We start from the raw sequence: 21,630 nt of genomic DNA on the forward strand, positions 1-21,630 counted from the left end.
TGAAGTCAATATTTTGAGAAACTTTCTTATTCTAATGACGTCAGAATTTTGTTTTAGTTTCATTATTAGTTGTAGTTGTAAAATCTTAGACTTACTAAAGATATTCATTATCATTTTTTTAATTGGAGTTATTTTTGTAAGTAGATAATATTGTTTCAGTCAAGTTTTTATTTTTATTTCTGTTGACTTAATTGTCTTTTACACCTTTTAGTTTTTAATGACCTTGGTTGTCACATAGGTAGGTTGTCACATTCATTAGATGTCACTTCCTAGAAGGCACTGTTAAAAAATGTTGGGACTGAAATTCCAGAATTGGGGTCACCTAAAGGGTCATTGCAGGAGTATGGACAAAAAGGACCTGTATCCAGAAAAATTAAATGGTTATTTTTCTCCATTAAATCACGTTGGGACAACCAGGGGTGTGTCCAGAAGAGGGGCCTGGGGTGACACTGGCCAGCCCTGAAATCTGATTGGCAACCCCAAGAGCCACCCCATTATCCTTTCCTCTTCCAGTCACACTGTCTTTTAGAGGCTGGAGCGGGATCTGTTTTAAAGCCAGAGTGAATCATAATATCATAAACTAGACGACGTAATGCATCCACTGGTACCAACAATGCCATGCTAGCATGTTGAGAAGGGGGCTAAATGACGCTCCAAAGTCTGGCTGAATTTTGGTGATGAAAAAACTGGCATAGCCATTTTCAAAGGGATCCCTTGACCTCAAGATATCAGAATGAAAATGGGTTCCATTGATACTCACCAGTCTCCCCTGCAGACATACCCACTTTATGCTAATCCCATGCAGTTTTGGGTACATGGGGTGTCCACCAGGTGGCATGATTTACCACAAAGCATACATTTGTCTTATTATGAAGAATTATCTCAGAATTATGAGATAATAAGTCTTTTATTCAGATTTCTTTCTCAAGTAAATGCAATATGCTTCTGTTCTTAAGTGGTAAAATATGAAATTAATAATATACCAAAATGAAGTGAAATGTAGGGATTTTCCATACACAGTCAGGCAGTTCAGCTCTCATTTATTTGCAGTTAATTCAAACAAAAATAAGACTCCAAATATTACAGACAGACAAATCGGTCATACATGCATATACACTCACACATTGTGTTATGTGCTTTGACATACATTATAATAGATATTGGCATGTCACAACTTGTAGTGTGTATTGATGCTGTAAATACAACATAGCAAAGGCAGGAGGAGGACATCTCATGAGGGACATAGATGGAGAATCTTCACATGTGACATCGGGTTATAAAAGGAAAAAAAAAAATTCTAGCTAAAACAGGCTCTGCAGCCTTGTGGCAGCACATCATCTATCACTAATATCAATGCTAACCCTACTTACATACATAGTATTAAGGTTTGAAAAAAATATGCAACGTCATATCCCAGAAACGTCTTTTATGATCAAATGTTTTTGTACGCTGTATTGGAATGTATTCCCAGGATACAAGATACAGCCAAATAGGTTAATGTTTATTGTTTCTAGTACATTAAACAATTAATTAAATTAGGACAATAAGATAAAGTATATCTCTGTCATTGTGAAAGTGTCTAGTTGATAGATCAGTAGTCCCCTGCGGGCTGACAAAACACATTAGATACACTTAGAAATGCATTGTCATAAAAACAAACAAACAGATATACAACATTTTGACCTAAAAGTGATTACAAATCACTGAAAATGAAAAATGTAATAATACATTCTATTAGTCTGGGTTGATGGCTTAGATTTGGGGCAGTTTAATATATTTACAGCAGGGTGCAGGACCTGACACATCGACGAATGTAGACTGTACATGTGAATGGACATTTCAGTCTACAGTACATTTACGTTCTTCAAAGTAATATGCAGTCACTCCCACATATATTTTTGCAGTTTGATAGATACAAAACAAAATATTATTCAGTCTTTGTGCTTTAAGAGTTAAAACGTCGCAGCTTAAATGATTCATACGGTTAGTATAAGGCAAGATAATAATATTAAAACAGTGCTGCCTTTCCTGGTATGACAATGTATCCCTTCCTATGCTGACTGGAAATCTCAAATGTGATAGTTTAGAGAAGAATCACTGGACCAGCTGGGACAATATAAGACAGGGTAAGAGCAAGACACTGGCACTGCTTTCCAGAGACATGGAAAATTCCTACTTTAGTAAAAAAATGTCACACGATTGAAGATTCCTAAATTCCATTTGATTGGTACGTACTCATACCACTACATGCAACTTTAACATGAGTACAACCTGTAAATCTGTATGACGAATAAAAATACATTTGAAATTGACATTTTTTTTTATAATTTACAGTTGCTAATCTCTATGCTGCCTAGCTAGGTTGTATTACCAAAGTATTATTAGCTGCTGCAGTATGGGGAAATTGAGTTCACTCAGCAAAACCTAATAAATAAAGCTGAGCAACTTAACGCTATGTAAAGGTGTGAATGGATTTAATCAGAGAAACAAAAATAATTTACTTGAAGCAGCATGAGCCAAAATTTCCCATTGTTGGTTTAAAGGTGAATGGTGAAGAATTGTGTCAGTAGTTACAGGAATGTGGTCTGAACCAACTCTGTAAGGTGCCTCAGTAAACTCCACCATGCCCCAAGTTTGTTGATTGATTTTGTGGCCACTGGGGGGGCCGCAGACCCAAAATGAAAACACAACACTGACACCTTTTCAGTTGATATGGTGAACGTGTTAACAAGCATCTGCATATATATATATACTCGTCCAGCAGACACAGAGCAACATTAGCATTCATTAATCTTGCTGATTATAGCAGCTAATATATACACAAATCACACAATTATATGCGTCTTTTCTGCAAAAAAAGTTTAATTTCCACATTCCAAAGTTTTCTTTTTAAAGGCTGGAGGCGTGCTTTAACTATGGGTCACGTCATTATGTGTAAGGTAAAAGTTGCTGCTCAACGAACCAACAGAGAATTATCAACATCTCTGCAGATGCCCTCAGCTCTACAAAGTTTTTTGGTGTCTTGCAGCTGGCAGATGTTTTCTCAGATAAAACCAACTGTACATTTTCTGCTCAGCACCAAACAGCAGAGAGAAGTTAGCAATTAACCTAGAAACATAATGAATGCTAAGGTTTCTCTGTGTTGGATGTATAAACAACTGCTTGCTAACAAGTTTACACTAATGGCTCCATATGGTGACAATGGATCCATGCTGTGTTTCGAGCTCAGTGAGGTGAGATGGAGCATGACATAATTCTGTGTTTACTCTGTAAATGTTCATCTTCAAGAATTCCAGTTGATTGGAATGAATAAAAATGTGACTTGTGCTTCCAGGAATAATGGCACTGAGTTCTGATTATTCATACTAAGAATGTAACAAATTATGTAACACGAGCGATAGAGTGCAGAAGGAATGTGTCCTAAAACCCAGGAATTAGTTAACATTTTAGCACTTCACTGGTTCCCTCATCTCAAAGTCAATGGGTTTTTGGTTAAATGCCTGAAATAAGGTTTGTGGTTAGAAGATGTCATGCTTTCTTCTACAGCATAAAGTATGCTAACCTTTGAATTTTTAAGCTTTTAAGTGTCTTAAAAAAGGCAGATGCTAACAAGTGGCTAAATGAGACTTACTAGTCCACCTTTACAGACTTGTGTAAAAACTTGTGCTCTTGCAAACTCTTCCCACCCACATTTTTATTGCAAGATTTAATTACAAGTTGGAAGTTTAGTGGTGGTGGCTTTTTACTTCTGGCGATCGCATTTATGCTTAAAAAAAATATATATATCATAAACCTTTACTCGCTACAGAGCTTATTCTCTTTGTCAAAGGAACCAGGTGCTAACTTCTGGGTTGGACTACAAAAATAAATTATCCCTGCAGCACTTTATATTATAAATAGTATACTTATACAAGAGAATAGTAAAAATCAACAGGCCGCTTGACACAGAAGGTCTTCCAAAAACCTTGCTGTTCACCCAAACAATCAAAGTACGTGTCCCTGACCATGCTGCATATTCAAAAAAGTACATGAATAAATTCCTGCATTTGAATATAATTGTGCAAAAAAAAAAAAAAGGCCTATCAGAGCTTTACACACTGATGGCAGGAGGGAATATCTCCTAGTGTTTTGTATCTCAGATACCAGGAGGGCAGTCTTCTCAGCAGGATGACTTGGACGGATTGACGGAGGCTGTGTTCTATACAAAAATTGCATTCAAGCACCGTGGTAGAGGTGACAGATATGAGCTTACGGCTTGGAAATGTGATTCACATTAGGTTTGGCACTGCTTTCTCAGGAGTCCTGTATGATGATCTCATCTCAACAACAAAGTTTCCCAGAGTCAAATAAAGCTAATGGCTTGTTCCTTTCAAATACATCCAATATATAATGTTTTGGGATCATAAATCTTGTGAGTATTGTCTAACTACTGTTGGATTTTTGGTTAATGGCTGACCACGCAATGTCTGGCTTGCTGTAAAAGTAACATCTTAACATTGGGAAAGTGTGAGAAAGTGGCAAACAGCGAGTTTCGAATGTGAAGGAATTCTAATGTGAACGCATCAGAGCTAAGGTTTGAACTCTCATGTTATTGCTGCAAATATATAACGCAGCAAAAGCTTTGCTGATTATTAAAACAGATTATGTGTAAATGGATAACTTAACCTTTACCAGCTAGCTTAAAGCAGCTGATTAACTTATTTACAGTTTGTATACAGGTGTAGTGTTTGCTTGTTGCTGTTCTTGCTTGTTTTCCCAGACACCGGCAGCTAGCAGTCTAACTGCAGTTTGCTTGCGAGATGGGTCGTGAGCGGGGCTGTGGTGGACTCTTATTGGCTGACGACAGGGAGGTGCAGTTGTCCCAGTTTTGGTTGTCCCGTGCTGCAAGCCTTTTGCCCTGCTCCTCCTTCATAAAGAGCTCCACCATCAGGATCTTCTCCTTGTGCATCTGCAGGCTGATGTCCTTGGGGATGTCTGGGATCAGCCAGTCCACAAAGTCACTCATCAGCATCACCACATTCTGCACAGGACAGAGGGAACAGAGGAACACACCTCAGATACAAACATTTCACTGAAGCATACAATCAGAGTGCAAACTACAAACATGAGCTCTTCTGAAAATGTTTGTGAAAGGGGGTCTCTGTAATACTGACAATATTCTATTTTTGCCACCTATTTCTAATTTTCGTCATCATCATGGATTATATGTAAACTTGGGCTACTGTTGGTGTATGATTTGTGCATGAGGGTGATTCATCACTAATTCACTTTAATACAAATACTGCTATTCTTGCCATCACCATTAAAGCGTGGCTGCACAATATCATTAACTTCAGAGCAGAAAATATACATAAAATAAATGTTTCTAGTCCCACTCTGTCAGCATGCTGAATCGCTGTTATTCATTTCTCTATTTTGTAGAGCCATGGTATGTCCGCACACATGTGCATACAACCACAGATTTTCTGGCCTTGTAACATTAAAGCCTATATAAAGTGTTTGTTTATATAAGCTGCGAAATGCTGAAATAGTGTAATGGGTCAATTATGTACATACATATATATATATATATATATATATTGCTTTAAATGCCAACCAAACCATTGTTTTCCTGTGACGCAAGCACGCCAGTTCTGCGCCACATGTCACGTTTTTCTAGCAGTTTTTAAACACACATTAAAGTTACAATATTCTCAATATTGGCCTGGAGTTGCATAGCTCTTCAATGTCACACTTGTTTTCAGGTTTTTGTGTTTATTATTTAGTATAGCATAATACAATAAAATTATTTGATTATTATATTATTAAATGGCAATCTTTCATAATTATGAGATTAAATCATAATTTTGACCTATCAAGTCAAACCGTTGCTATATTAGTATACTATATTCTTTAACATATGATTTTTTACTTTTAAGACATTTTTGTATTTAATTATAAATAAATACATATAAGATATAAATAAATCAAATTAATTATTTACACAATCAGGTACATGTTTTCCTCCAGAGGAGCTCTGAATCCAAAAGGCTCAAATATACAGTACAATATATTTTAAAATACATTATATTTTACAGCATATTTCACTCAGAGGTCATGTTTGTTTACTTTGCCTTTTACATAAAATATGAATGACGCAAGTGAGCGGCATTCAGTATTGATATTAATATCTGTGTTGTTGTGAGTGTTGTTCCAAACCTGAAAAACAATGACAAAAGCAAGACGTGCGGCCAGAACGGCCCAGAACTCCTTAGAGAGTTCATACGGTGTGCTGGACCATGGAGGCTCCCTGTAGTCCTTATATCTGGATGGAGAAAGACAAAGAGTCTCACACATGATTTATTTAGATTGGATGCTTTACTATTCAACACACAAAATACAGATGCTAGCACTGTATGATAGTATTTGCACTTATGTTAAAGCATACATGCAGTACAGTTCTCTGAGAGACGATAGTTATTTGGGAGGTTTCGGCATCAGAATGACAGCAGCAGATTTAATTCCAAGATCAAGTGCACCGGGCCTTACCTGCACATGTCTACCTTGTAGCCCAGGTGCATCGGCTGGAGAGGGTCTGTGCCTTTCTGGAAGTCAGTGACGTTGAAGTAAGACAGAGTGTGATTGACAAAGCCATGCATGGTGCCATCGGGGCTGTACATGTACTGGTAGACCAGGCGTGGGATGAAGTCAGAGGTGAAGGAAATCACAAAGGCCTGGGGGAACAGAGAACTGTCTTCATGAAATGAAATGGCCAGGTTAAACCACAACTCCTTCCTGATTTCTGGATTCTCCTTAAAGCTGCAATAGGTAACTTTAATTAAAATGTCTGAGAAAAATAGTTGATTGTTGAAGCGTTGGTATTTGATGACCTGCGAATGAGACTCAACGATCAACTATATTTCTCGGTTCTGATTGGTTGTTTTCGTTCAGGCCCGGTGGATTCTTGCCATAACAATTAGGAGCACTAGGAGGAGCCAGAGGAACCTGATTTTTTTCACAGATTATCTGTCTCATGTGACACTGACTTAACATTTTGATTCATTTTGATTTTGTGGAAATTCTTTATTAGGAGTAGTCCCTAGATTTATTATCTAATTTTCAGGTCTTCAACAACAAAAACACTATAATTACTACAAGCACACAAAACATTAAACAAAAATAACAACAAGGTTATTAAATTAAATATGACAAATCTCTTTTCTTGCTGTGCTGCCAGGCGGGAACTCTGCAACATGTTTTGACTCAAGATGTCGGCTGATATTAGCTGCCTTGAACACAGCAGTTGTCATTTGGCAAATTAAACACAGTGTTTAGGATTGGTATGGTATGTTTTCATTGTCAACCTGTCTACATTTGCTGTCCTCAATCATCTTTGCCAAGAGGCGAATCTAGTTGCAGCAGTCCCCACCCAGGTCAGGTGTACGTGAACTCTTTGCAGAAATAAAGGGTCACCACTTCTGTGCACTGCATAGATCACTGATGACTATTATGCAACTTCCAGGCGAGGGACATTATTGAACATTTACTATTTGGTATCAACAAACAAACATTTCCAGTGTTAATCAATTTATTTTCATTGTGAATTATAAAATGGTGAGCGAGCCACCAGACACCCTGTTACCATGTTAAAGCATTTTTCAGACCAGCCCTGGCATGTTTTGGAACAACAACTGTAAAGTGACTGTAAAGATACCACACTTACATTAACAATGACTGCTACCTTGCTGAGGCCTCTCAACAGGTTGTACCAGATACCTGCAGAGAGACAAAGGAACAGTCAATTAATTCCAGCATGTAAATACTCTACAGCAGGGGTGTCAAACTCTGGCTCGAGGGCCAAATCTGGCCCGTGGTGTAATTATATTTGGCCCGTGAGATAATATCAAATTTCTATTTGAGCTGGCCCGCCAGGTAACGCATGCAATGCTAATACTACAAATCCCAGAATGCTCTGCAAGAGCCTTGGCGCGTCAAGACCCGCAAGCATCCCCTCCTCTGTTTTCATTCATTCGCAACATCATGCTACCAGTCACCTCGGGCAGATGTCAGACACCCCTCCCAAAAAATGACCAAACGGAAGATGGAGAACAGGAGCTTTCTAGACAGGTGGGAGACAGAATATCTGTTCACGACCGTAAAGGACAGACCTGTTTGTCTTGTGTGCGGAGCCAACGTGGCTGTAACAAAAGAATATCATATAAGAAGACACTATGAAACGAAACACCACGACAAGTACAAAGACCAGAGGTACTACCAGAAGGTAGAGGAGATAGAAAGAAGTTTGGTTTCACGACAGACTATGTTCACAAAGGCCACGTCCCAAAGTGAAGCTGCTGTAAAGGCTAGCTTTATTGTGGCAGCTAAACCCTTTACTGAGGGAGAGTTTGTCAAAAACTGCATTGTCAGAGTTTGTGACGTTGTGGTGCCCTGATAAAAGGAAAGCATTTTTAAACGTGAGCTTGAGCAGAAACACCGTTGCTGATCGTACATGTGAGCTTGCCACCAATCTACATGAACAGCTGATGGAAAAGGAAAAAGATTTTGTTGCATTCTCATCATTTTATTTTTATTTTTTTGTTGTTGTTGGCCTGTGAAAAAATTATTCCATTGAAAATGAACTGAAGACGCTACAGATGGTGAAAGAGGCATAATATAATTTTTATTTAAGAAATGAATGCCACTGATGTGTCCTTTATTTGAAATTGATTTCTCAGGTGTTTATAGTATTAAGCTTTGCTTGTTCCAGATTAAGTGTTTAAGTAAAACCTAAAAAAAATTGCATTATTATATCTACAAAGAAAGGAAATTTTTTTTTTCAATAAATATGAAATCTGACTTTGTCCCAATTTTTAATTTTGACCCACTGTGTATCTGAGTATGACACCCCTGCTCTATAGGTTCAGTAAGTACCAGCCACCACTAGATGGCACAAGCACTCTCTGCACAAGATGCAGAAAGAATTCACTGTATGTTATGAGCTGACAGACAGTATCTTTCTTTTGGTGTGTTTTTCATAAATACATCGTCATCTAATGATACATTTTATATTTGTATCATTAGATGATGAAAATGATTGTTGTTTTCATACATTTGCTTTAATCCTAGTGCCAGAAATTATCTTTGATTTAAATTAATGAGGTAGTTCAGTCCTGCCTTTATCAACTTCTCTTTGTTTCAAAAAACATTTAGTCATTTTCTGACATGGAGAAAGTAATTCAAGCTTTTATCTTCTCTCTCTCTTTATCTGCATGACTGGCAAAGCCTGCTCACACCTTCCAACCCCATTTCAGCTCCTTTGCATAGGCTTCCAATTGATTTTAGAATTAATTTAAAGGTTTACGCATTACTTTTAAAGAACTCTTTGACACTCCGACTCCAACTTACATTTGTGAGCTTTAGTGCCCATATATACCTGCACTCAACCTCAGGTCTTGCAACTAGCAGTCCCCCAATTTAAACTAAACAAGACTGTGCTCTTTGCTGGCAGGACCCCAGACTCTGGAACGGCCTCGCTGTTAAAATCTGACTTTAGTGCCTTTAAATCTTTAATAAACTCTTTTGTCCAATTTGTTTTGTAACAATCATTTTTGCTTGACTAATAACGTTTTGTGTAGCACTTTGAAAGGGGCTATTTTAAGGTCATTATTATGACTTTTTGTCTGAGGTAGTGTAATTTCTAACACTGCCCACATACAGTGAGGTGAAGACCAGTTTATCAAAACTAATAGCACATCTCCTCTCCTTCTTCTTAGGGCTCTTTTCTGGGATTTTCACCCTAATGAAGGTGATGTAGTTGAAAACATCTAGAGGAATAAGCACAACATATTGGGAAAGACTTGTTTGGCTTCATTTGTTTCAGTTGCGGTAGTGACACCTACCAATGTCCTTGGCTTTGGCTGCAATCGGCCTGCGCAGCTCCATAACAAACTTCTTGGCATCCAGGCGAATTTCAATGATGTTGTTCAGAAGAGCGAAGAGTGGAGCCAGAGGGAAGGAGGCGACGAAAAGTGTCACCATCCCAAACTGGATGACTAAAGACACAGACAAGAGGAGAGGTCAGCAGAAGTTACTTGATGAACACATTGTCTTTTGCTTCAAAAAGTGAAACCGACTGCAGACACCTTAGGGCAGACACAGTTCAGTAGTGCAATGCTAGGCGGTGATCTACCAAGATTAACTGAGGAGATATAAAGGTTGGAGCTGTGATAGCTGCACTAGAAGCGGAAATCTCACCTAAATTAAAGATGGATTATGTTTTTTTAGTCACTTTAAAAGTAAAACATTCAACATTTTATCACTTATCACAAACATCACAATACATTTATCTCACAATTTGTTTTAGTTTTTTACAAAATGAGTATGAAGACAAATTAGAACATTTTGTCCTCAAAGTTGATGTGTTAGAAGCAGGACAAAATGGGCAGCGTGAGGATTTGAGGAACTTTGACAAGGGCCACATTGTGATGGCTGGACGGTCAGAGCATCTCCAGAACTGCAGCTCTTGTGGGGTGTTCCCGGTCTGCAGAGGTCAGTACCTATCAAAAGTGACCCCAAAAACCAGGGTGCCCAGGTGGTCATAATGTTATGGCTGATCCGTGTATCTTTACATTCCTACTTGTTTTCCACATACCAGTTTTCCATCTATACATAACAGAGTTGAAAAATATCATGTTCAATATTTTGTTTCATGAAATTGTATCAAAACACTGTATTGATTGTTGTGTTGTTAACATGTTGCAGGGATTGTGATAAATACAAATGCATACCAATGTCATGGTTACATAAAAAAGTAGAATAACTTGAAATAGAAAGGAAATAAGGACAGAGAGAGGGGATGGTATGCAGCAATGGGCCACAGACTGGAATCAGACATGGGCTGATGGGGTAACAACTTCAGCCTTAGTACATGGGGCAAAAGCTCTACTAGGGCAACCCAAAGTAACTCTTCCAAAGTAAGTTTTACTCAGATTTTATGCCTATGTTGGTGTGTTCTTTATAAGTTTCCCTAGAATTAGATAAATAAAAAAAACACATATTTATCTTGTCGCTTACAGTAGCGCAATATATTGAATCGTTAACCTTTTAACCATATGTTTTGTAGTGTAACACACACTGATGCTTATTATTTGCTTCACTTTCAGTTATGTTGCACCTAATTGTTTGTTACACCTGATTGACCTATGCTATCTACAGTATCTACAATCAGTGCTGAGACATTTGAGAAGGGATTTGTTTTGCAGTGTAGCACTGTTTAGAAAAGAGGTTACAGGTTGGGTTGTTACTGTTGGACACCTTACGCATCGTACATAATGTACAGTGTACACTGAAACTCCCAGTGTATAACATGGATGTTATTTGTGTGATGCAGCAGGTAAACTGGCTAACTATCTCACTTACCACCAGAGATACATTAACACACTGCTGCACTGCTTTAGCAACCTTTCTTTTAAATGACAAATATTGATCAAGGACATGAATAAATAAAAGTATTTAGCTTAAAGTAGCGTTAATATTCTCTGGGATGTTTGGTAACAGGATACACCTCTGCCAGTCTTTATTATATAGATCTCCTTCTCTCATTAAGGATGTATGGATCAGCTGCTTAATAATATAGATTCTGAAAGAGCAATTACATGGCTGCAAGGACCATGAGATCTGAGCAGGCACATTAAAAGCAGGACACTTCAATCAATTTATCTTAATTAAACACACACATACAGGCACATGCACATAAAGCTCTGGTGCACATGACGCATGATCTAGCCAAGGTTTCCACATCGCTGAATGACTGCTGTGAAATTGGATATTATTAAATTAAAGGTCAAAACAGCGCACCTCAACATGGAGATTATTTTGTATTGCAACTGTTTTTAAGTGGGGGAATATGTTTGCTGGTTCTCTTCATGAAGCTAACAATTTGTGCTATAAGGAGCTGACATTTTATAATGTCAAAGGTCTGACCTTAAGCAGGAGCAAGGAAAACAGGATAGACTGAATGTGTTTGTTGGTAGAAGCTGTGCATTAAGTGGATCGTTTCAACAGCTCCACATACAGGCCTGGCATATGTACTACAACGTTTTGGGTCGTCGTGTGAATACGTGTGGACGCAGATATTTCTGGAAACGACGCCGTGTTTACAGAGATTTTTTTCGAAACGACATCGTATTGGGTGAGGCCGCGTATTCGTGATGACAGGCCCTTAGAAGAGATGAAGATGAGGACCTTTGCTGTTAGCAAACATCAAGTAAGAGAGGGAAGAATAGGATCAACAAGGATGAAACTGCTCCACAGTCATAGTTTTATTTTAGGCACAAAATAAAAAAAGCCAAAAGTCCAAATTACTTTCAAAAAAATGTACAGACCAAAGTAAAAAACAAAAGAGAAGCAGTGTGTATGCTGCATATGTTTAGACTCACTCATCTCCATGTACTCCGGGCTGAGGCCAACAAAAGGACCCAGGATGTGGTCTTTCTCGTGGCGCTGCAGGGTTTTGTTCAGCTCCTCCTCTTGCTTTGAGTCCAAATCTGACTTCCTCCTTCGGAGCAGTTTCTTCAGCTTCCTGCACATACCAAGAGCCAATGGAAATAGCACATTATAGCAGATGTTTATAAAGCCTGTAATACACTGTTCTTTAACATAAAAGTGTAACATACACAAGTTTTTAGGTCCCCTAAATCATCTCAGACACATCTTTGTAATTTCTGTACTTGTTACGTCTCAGCAACCAATATATATAGATATATATATATATCTATGATAACCTAATATTGGCTGATATTATCATATTAAAGGACCAGTGAGCATCCAGTGTTGAAGTTACAGATTACAACCCCCTCCCATCACCCTCCCATTGCAAGTGTGAAGAAGAAACTACAAGTTAAAGACCTTATCTAAAGCCAGTGTATGGTTTGTCCATTCTGGGCTACTGTAGAAACATGGCAGTTCAACATGGCAATCTGTAAAAGAGGACATGGTCCCTTTGTATGTGGACATATAATATATAATAATATAATGGACGTGTACTTGTATAGCGACTTTCTAGTCTTTTGACCACTCAAAGTGCAATGCAAGGCATTGGGAGCAATTTGGGGTTCAGGATCTTGCTCAAGGATGCTTCGACGTGTGGCACCAGGGGCCGGGGATCAAACCCATAACCTTCCGTTTAAGGAACGACCCACTCTACCTCTGCGCCACAGCCGGACCCTAGATAAAAACTCTTTATTCTAAGTTAACAAAAACATTCTTATTTTCAGGTGATTATATACTAATGAAAACAGTTTTAGCTAGGTACAATTAGCTAAAACTAATACAATCTAATATAACAGTTCTGTAATAAATCATAATTTTAATTATTCTAATGTTCAATTTGTGTTGAAACTGTTTAAGAGTATTGATTCATCTGTGCGATCATTTTGGAGGATGTGTGTGTGTGTGTGTGTTTGTGGTGTTATTGAACTGAATTTCATTATCATATTTTTTTATCATATTTCATTTCATTTTGAATATTCTTTACATTTTTTGATCCATCCTCATTTTAGTGAAACATGACATCTGGAATATTGGTAAATAATTGGTGATACTTTAATCTGAATCTCTATCACTGTTGGATATAGGGTGGTTGTAGCTCAGGAGGTATGGCGTGTCGTCCACTAACTGGGAGGTTGGTGGTTGGAGCCCCGGCTCTTCCCACTGCATGTGTCCTTGAGCAAGATACTGAACCCCACATTTCTTCCAATGCTTTGCATCAGTGTATGAATAAATTACTTTCTGTTGTGATGGCCTTTGTCATCACTGTATAAATGTGGTGCTATATAAGTACAGTCCATTTACCATATCAGCTGTATGAATTCTAACTGTGGCATAGGTTATAACTTTGGTTTTGGGGGACTATGTGATAAAACATCCATTACAGTGTACTGTGAGGATAAAGCGAGTCAGAGAAAATTGTAGGCTGACAGAGTTGAGCAAAGTGTTGTCTGGTTCCTGGGTAAGTGTGTCTGAAAACCAGACAGGCATTTAAATGATTCCTCTCTGATGCAAGTGCAGCTGAGTGGGTGTGCATAATTTGTTCTGTGCCCATGTATTGTGATCTGTGAACTTTTGTTTAGTTTGTGTGTGTGTTAGCGTCATGGGAAAGTGCATGTTTGAGCATGTCGTACAGTGTATGCTCTGCACTCACGGTATGCCAATCTCGAACAAGTTGTTCTGGATGAGCTGCTTGCCAAGCATGGTGATACACAACTGGATGCACAGCTCCATGAGGCAGCCTGCATGGGCACACTGGAAAGAAAGAAAGTGAACAAGTGTCAGACAGTGACAGGAAATTAAACTGAGGCAGGAGAGCCTGGAGGGTTGTCACAGAGGGGAGTAGGAAGTGAAGTCACTTTATATATGGAGAGATAGGAAAAAGCTCCATGTTATGGAAGTTCAGGCGTGTTGCTATTAAAATCTTGTATGAAAAAAGGTACAAAAATAACCATGTATGTAATATACAATAAACCTGCAATCATAACAATCAGTGAATTTTTTTATTACTCATGTTTACTTGGCTTTACGTCCGGGGCCTGTGCAATATACCTATGCAATTTATTTATAATGCAACATTACACTATAATATATCATATTATATTATATTATGTTGTCTCCGGGGCCTGTGCAATATGCAATATGCAATATACATGTGCAATTCACAATGCAAATTTACACTTTTAACGGGTTTTGTGCAATTTATAATGTATATGTTTTATAGATAGATTTATGTCTTCCTTGTAGATTATGTCTTCCTTGTAGATTTATGTCTTCCTTGTGTGTCTTTTTAAACTTGACTCTCTGAGCAACAACCGCATGTGTGCAAGCATAAATGGCAAATAAAGTTCTTGAATCTTGAATCTTGGTATTACTACCAAAACTAAAACAATCTAGTAAAAATGGGGGAAAAAAAAATTTCAACAACTCAATTTCAAAAATTTCACTGCATATTGATCTGTTTATCAGCTAATCTGCATGTAATCAGGGCTTATTCATGTGTTTCGGAATTTTGACATGGGTTATTACAAAATTAGTTTTACAGACATGTTTAATGTCAGGTAAGAAAAAAGACAACTCTGGTGATATTCTCTTTTTTTATTGCTAGTTACTCACATGTGCAGACCCAAACCAACAGTGCATGTATCCAGTAACAAGTGTGTGTATCTACAGACAGATATATCTTATTCCTCTGTAGCACAGAGCTCCATTGGTGCTCAAAAACTATTAAAAACGCATTAATGAGCCACGCTGTTACACTGGGTGTCATGTTCCTTCAATCCCATGAACACATACACTGTAGTTTATTTAATTTGATCCTGTTTAAGTAACATTTGTTAAAAACTACAGTATTATATTGTTGCATACACTGATCAGCCATAACATTATGGCAACCTTGGCACCTTGGTGGTCAGAATGTTATACGCAACAAACTGCTCTGCACTGTGTGTTCTGACACCTTTCTATCAGAACCAGCATTAACTGTTTCTGCAGTTTGAGCTCCAGTAGCTCGTCTGTTGAATCGGACCACACTGGCCAGCCTTCACTCCCCACATGCATCAATGAGCCTTGGCCCCCCATGACCCTGTCTCTGGTTTACTGTTTTTTCCTTCCTTGGAGCACTTTTGATACGTACTGACCTCTGCAGACTGGGAACACCCCACAAGAGCTGCAGGTTGGGAGATGCTCTGACCCAGTCGTCTAGCTATCACAATGTGGCCCTTGTCAAAGTCGCTCAAATCCTCACGCTGCCCATTTTTCCTGCTTCTTAACACATTAACTTTAAGGACAAAATGTTCACTTGCTGCCTAATATATCCCACCCAGTGACAGGTGCCATGAAACTAATAATAATAGTTATAATATTCAGTGTTATTCAATTCACCTGTCAGCTGTCATAATGTTATGGCTGATCGGTGTATGTTTTTTAAGATTTATGTCTTTAGTAGGAACCATTGGGTTTGGGTCTGAGTGCAACAGACAGGGTAGGAAAGTGGGAAACTATTTAGACACGGACTAACACAGCTGGTTTCAGTCGTTTCATTGGATTTATTGACATTGAGAAAATATGGAAAAACAACAGTCTAAACCTTAAATCATTCTGTGTTAAATGTGAATTACCTCTTCCATTCTGTACGATCCAACAACATACAGGTAGTTTCCAGGCCGCCCAACAAGCCTGCGAACACAACCATTACATGCAGTGAGATGAGCAAAGCAGGTAGTATACAGTATGATCATGGTCACTATATACATTACACTGTACAATCATTCTCGGGGTACAGTGTTTTGGATAAAAGTGTGAGAGCAACACAGGGTTGATTTAAACATAAAAATGCACAGAAAACAAGCAGTGAGTCAGTGTTTACCTGCCCCTGAAAAAGGCCAAATAGACAATGGGTGTGAAGGCATTGACAAACTTCAAGATAAAAGTTTTGAAGATGAGGCGCTCTTCAAAGCTCTTGTCTGTCTTTGGAACCTCTGAAAAAGAGACAGCGTGACTTTATTATCACACATATACATACAATGTAACAATATAATCTTATTTTCTAGTGATTATACACAAATGAAAACATACCTATGAATATTATATTCCATTTCTGATAGTAGATCCTACTAAATTGTACACACTGGACCTTTAAACTACATTAGCTAAGGGGTGTTCAGGTTTTTTGCATGTTACGAGTAACCACGGTAATTTTTCCATTGTGCTTGGAAGGCAGGGTGAAGTGAGGGAATTACAATCTGCAACTTCATTGCTAGATGCCACTAAATCCTAAACAATAGACTTTTGAAGGATCTTTTGTTTCATCCTCTATCATCCTGCAGAACAAATTATTTCCTAATAGATATTAATTTTTTAAGTTTAAAAATGTTTACTTTTTATAATGTTTAAGATATGAAATTATTGTTATTATTTAACAGTTTCATTCTTATTATAGGCCCCTTTATTTATTGTTTTTATCTCATGTATTCTAACACAGAGCAGAGGAGTTTTTTTAATTTCCACTTTTATGACACAATATGCCTTGCTATGAAGACATATTTCCTTATTATTATTATTATTATTATTATTATTATTATTATTATTATTATTAATTAACCCTTTTCCCCTTTAAAACTTAGATAGCCCAGCCTCAAACTGTCACAACTTATTCTTTATCCAGAATGGTGTATGAAGCTACTATGCATTAAATAAACAAACTGATAGAGCTTTTTCTTTACTTAAAGTTCCCTTCCAGATGTATAAAATACTCTGCTTTTGAATAATTTGTGTCTAATAATATGTGATTTTTCCAAAAAGACTGTTCTCTGTACATTGCATCTGTTCTTTATTAAGAAATCCAGAATCTATGAAAACTTAAACATATTATTATTTCACAAGTTGAACTGCTGGACACAAGATGTCTCCCACATCACTAAAAAGTCTGTTCTCATGGTGTGTGTCAGGTTTCCAAATCACACCAGTTGCATACTGGGCCCTGATTGGCTTCCAAACTAGATGCGATGTTAGAACTGTGGTCTCACATAGACATGTTAAACTGACATTGAAGGTGAGCACACTGAGTTTCAGTAGATGAATGTGAAAACAAACTCTGCACAAACATTGCTCTTTTTGACAGGAGAAGGACTTTAACATTTATGCATCAAACATCAAACACTCTTGCCTGTTATAAGAATATCTCTGATCCAGTCAATCTGTAGTCAGAATAGATCATGCATTTAAAGGGTTAACAGTGAAATGTGCCTCACCCAGTGTGGTGAGCCAGCGGGCGATGGCAGCGTAGATTTCATCTAAGACGATAATGATTATGAGGTTGATGATGGCTGCAGTAGTTTTGACCGTGGCTCGGATATTGGACCGTGCTGCAGGGTAAGTGCTCATGTGCAGCGCCGCTCTTATGCTAATCCGGTAAAGGATGACCCCAAAGACTATGGCGAATGTCACAGTGATCTAAAAGTAAGGAGAAGGAGGAGGGTGGTAATAAAGATACTGTAGAGTCACTGCAGGTGATACAAGTTATATCAGTATGGATAAGCATTAAAGGTCTGAAAAAACTGTAACAAAGTAAGTCTATCAGAGAAAGCCGAAGTAAAGGGCTGTGTTCCAAATCACATACTAACGTACTGCCTCCTACATACTCAGTCAGTACGTACTGCATACCGCATACGACGAGTACGATTAAGTATCACAGTGGAGTTTATTCAAACATACGTCTTCTCTGTATCTCTTGACTGTTTCATTTACAATAAACTTAACAGCGCTGTGGAGATAGGTCTGACTACCACAGACTAATTACAACATTACAGTTTGAGCTGAATAGTTTAAAACTAATGTAAATCAACATTTCCTCTTAAGCACTCAATGTAATATTCTCCAGTATTATTTTCAGGCAAATTAACGTAAAAAAAAAAGGGGGAAAGAAGAGCATTAAAGGCTAATGTTTGTGGTTCACGTTTGATTAAAAGTAGTAGTAAATATTAATATTAAATAAATTTAATAAAAAACAGAAAAGTTTGAGATGATGAAGTTTGATGACATAATGCATGAAAACTGTAACAAACTGGCTAAAACCGTCTGCCTCGCAGTCCGCCATTGACCAGTAATGGGGCAGTATGAGCAGTAAGCTCACGCTGTATACATCTCTCGCATACACAAAATTCACATGCTATACAGTTAAAACACACTACATACTCAATTTGACGTCATACTTATAGTATGAATCGTAAGTAGATATGTGATTTCGAACACCTCCCTGGATGTAAAGTGGACAGATGTTGAAACATGCCACTCGTGTTTACAATAAAAATAATAAGGATGGCTGACATGCACGATTACCGACCTGAGCCTGTAGTTACCTAATTAATATGTGTGTGCATAGCAACAACTGCTGCTGCACAACAGCTGTCTGCTATCCAACCCATACCTGACATGTCCCGACAGACAGGGTTTGTCTTTGTGAGATGGCCTTTTAAGCATATATTTCTCACTGAAGCAGGGATAATTAAATATTTCACTGGTTCTAATTTAGAAATAGGTAAAATTCAGGTGACTTGGGTACGGTTACCATTGATGCAGACTCCTCATCACTGTGTAGCAGACATGGTCTGGACTGGAGTTCAAGACGCATTAATTATACTGAACAAAAACTTTATTTTCTGTGTTCTTGATACAAAAAGTAAAATCAGTTTTTTTGTTTATAGTGCAATAGGCTATGAGTGGGTTAGCTAACAATGTTACAATAATAATTTTACAACAATAATTACCAAAGGAAAAAAACAAAGAAATTTTGCTAAAAAGGGCAGCAGTCAGCTAGCATGTCATGTAGATCTTCATCCATACTGTGTTTTTGCACACTATTTTCACTAGTGATATGTCGCTCTGTGAGCTGACTCCTCTGAGTGAATGATGGGGGCTGGCTCCTGTCTTTTAAAAATAAATTAATACGAAATAATAGACTGATCCTATTTGTTAAATACAATCTGGCAACATTTCACTTTGGTAATAACATTAAACATTAAGCATGTAAAGACTTTTGTTGCATTGCTTGCCAACATACAAAACATTCAGTTATTTGAGATTAAATTATGGTATTCAGAAAATTATGAGGTCCACCATAAACACTGAATAATTGAAGTTACACACATACCAATCATAGGTCAAAACATTGCCAAATTGCAGAAGTGGAACTCTGGAAGTGGAACTGAGTTGAGCCAAGTGATCTGGATCACTGAAAAGAGCTGATCTCATCACTACATTTACACCTCATTTCAAAGTCAGATCATTGTGGAAATGTGCTAATCTTCCTGTGATCAAAGAAAACATTTGAACTACAACCCGGCTGTGCTTCACTGTTGTGCTAAACCAGGGTGTAAAAAAAATGATTATATATTGTAAAAATATACTTTTTTTAATGTCATACACTTGTTGGAAATACAAAAGGCCTGTGATGTAACACTGTTGATACTCACCATAAAGCCCATCATGACCACAGTAGTTAGGTAAGCTGGCATTCTGTCTGTGCATGTCAGCTTCACCTTCTCACCCTGAAACACACACACACACACACACACACACACACACACACACACACACACACACACACACACACACACACACACACACACACACACACACACACACACACACACAGTTATGACAGTGTATCTGAGACAATTAGAGGTATGTGTATGTGTGTATGTGTGTGTGTCTGTGTTAATATGTGTATTTCAGCTGCTGCAGCCTCATGTCTTGCTGTCAGTAGCAGCTCTGTATACCCTGGGCATGCAGATGCACACAGCACACACACACCATTAACATACACACACACACACTATATGGCTGCAGTGGAGCACAGCTAATTCTGCTCCGAGCTATCATGTCACATTTAAGCCTACTGAGAACTGGGTCAGAAGGCTCAGGCAACTGTGTGTGTGTGTGTGTGTGTGTGTGTGTGTGTGTGTGTGTGTGTGTGTGTGTGTGTGTGTGTGAGAGAGAGAGAGTATTTGATGAAAGAAAGACGTGACCTGCGGAGACAAAAGGCAGAAGGCTAAGAGTCAAAATGAACATGCCCGACTCTGAACCTTGTCCGGAGGCTCCAGAACATGTCATGTCTTCATTTAATGATCAGCACTTTCTTTCAAATTGCTGATGACAATAGTCAGTGCTGATTGCATGTTTCCTGACTGTTGCCAGCTTCTGATGGATGATGTTTGTTTTTTGACTGTTGCTGTGTTCATGTACATGTGAGCTTGAGAGAGTATCACATTAGAATATGTTAAAGAAGACAAAGTAATGGTGTAATGATTTTATGGGGTGAGGGATCATTCATGGAAGATAAAAAAAGAAAATGTCCACGGAGATCAAACAAGTACAAGTACAGAAGTGCATTGCATTCACAACAGAAAGAAAATAATAATTATCAGTTATTATCTCGTAATTGCCAGAAAAGATCTTCTAATAATGAGATCTCACATGAAAGGTTGAGATAGCGTAGTTATCAATCATTGCTACTGATAAGACAGCGGGCAATGCTTTAATCTGCTGATGGTATTAATATTAGTAAGTGAACACTGCATAGGCATCTGCAGTCACTGGGATTGTTCAGGTGGAAAGCCCAGTCTGACCTGCAGGAAGGCGTTTGAAATTACTTATTACTTTTGAATACAGTATCAACATACATAAACATTTTACTAAACCAGTTTTACCTTCGGTGTTGAATGTTCCTGTCTCATTGTCTTTTGCATGACCCGGAACTCGTACTCGGCTCGGTTGTGGTCCTGAAAGAGAAATTAGTTGAGCTGTTACAGTTCCTGATACTACTGCATATTAAGTGTAAAGGATAATAAACAGTAGAGAAGATCCCTATGGAGTTTCAGAATGCAGGCAGAAATTAAATGAACAGCTTGTTTGCATGAAGTTTTGCAAAATGGAGAATTTTAAATTGAAGTACAGCACTCTGTGTAAGAGAAGAGAGAAATACATTAACCCACAATGGAAGGATTGATGAAAACTAAAAGCAAACTATAGTTTGATGTTGGAATTGTGCAGCAACTTCTAACTAATGTAAACTCAAACTACTGTATACAGTTTGAGTTTGTTGCT

At 38.0% G+C, this 21,630-nt stretch overlaps 1 protein-coding gene across 4 annotated transcripts in view; it reads right to left on the reverse strand.

Annotated features, from left to right (window-relative positions):
- Positions 1–1,023: 1,023 nt before the first annotated feature.
- The window catches only part of ano1a (anoctamin 1, calcium activated chloride channel a), a 66,629-nt gene continuing 46,022 nt past the window's right edge, over positions 1,024–21,630 (reverse strand). For all 4 annotated transcript variants that reach the window (XM_051379990.1, XM_051379989.1, XM_051379992.1 and 1 more), the window contains 12 exons: positions 21,234–21,305; positions 19,998–20,072; positions 17,778–17,979; positions 16,394–16,505; positions 16,146–16,203; positions 14,180–14,280; positions 12,417–12,559; positions 9,879–10,031; positions 7,703–7,755; positions 6,529–6,713; positions 6,199–6,304; positions 1,024–5,020 (listed from right to left, as the gene is read on the reverse strand). In XM_051379990.1, the coding sequence (XP_051235950.1) occupies positions 4,778–5,020; positions 6,199–6,304; positions 6,529–6,713; positions 7,703–7,755; positions 9,879–10,031; positions 12,417–12,559; positions 14,180–14,280; positions 16,146–16,203; positions 16,394–16,505; positions 17,778–17,979; positions 19,998–20,072; positions 21,234–21,305 (1,503 nt within the window). In that variant the 3' untranslated portion in view covers positions 1,024–4,777. The remainder of the gene's footprint in view (positions 5,021–6,198; positions 6,305–6,528; positions 6,714–7,702; positions 7,756–9,878; positions 10,032–12,416; positions 12,560–14,179; positions 14,281–16,145; positions 16,204–16,393; positions 16,506–17,777; positions 17,980–19,997; positions 20,073–21,233; positions 21,306–21,630) is intronic.

Source organism: Dicentrarchus labrax, unplaced genomic scaffold (genome assembly GCF_905237075.1).
Source record: "Dicentrarchus labrax unplaced genomic scaffold, dlabrax2021, whole genome shotgun sequence".
In the NCBI taxonomy this organism is placed as follows: domain Eukaryota; kingdom Metazoa; phylum Chordata; class Actinopteri; family Moronidae; genus Dicentrarchus; species Dicentrarchus labrax.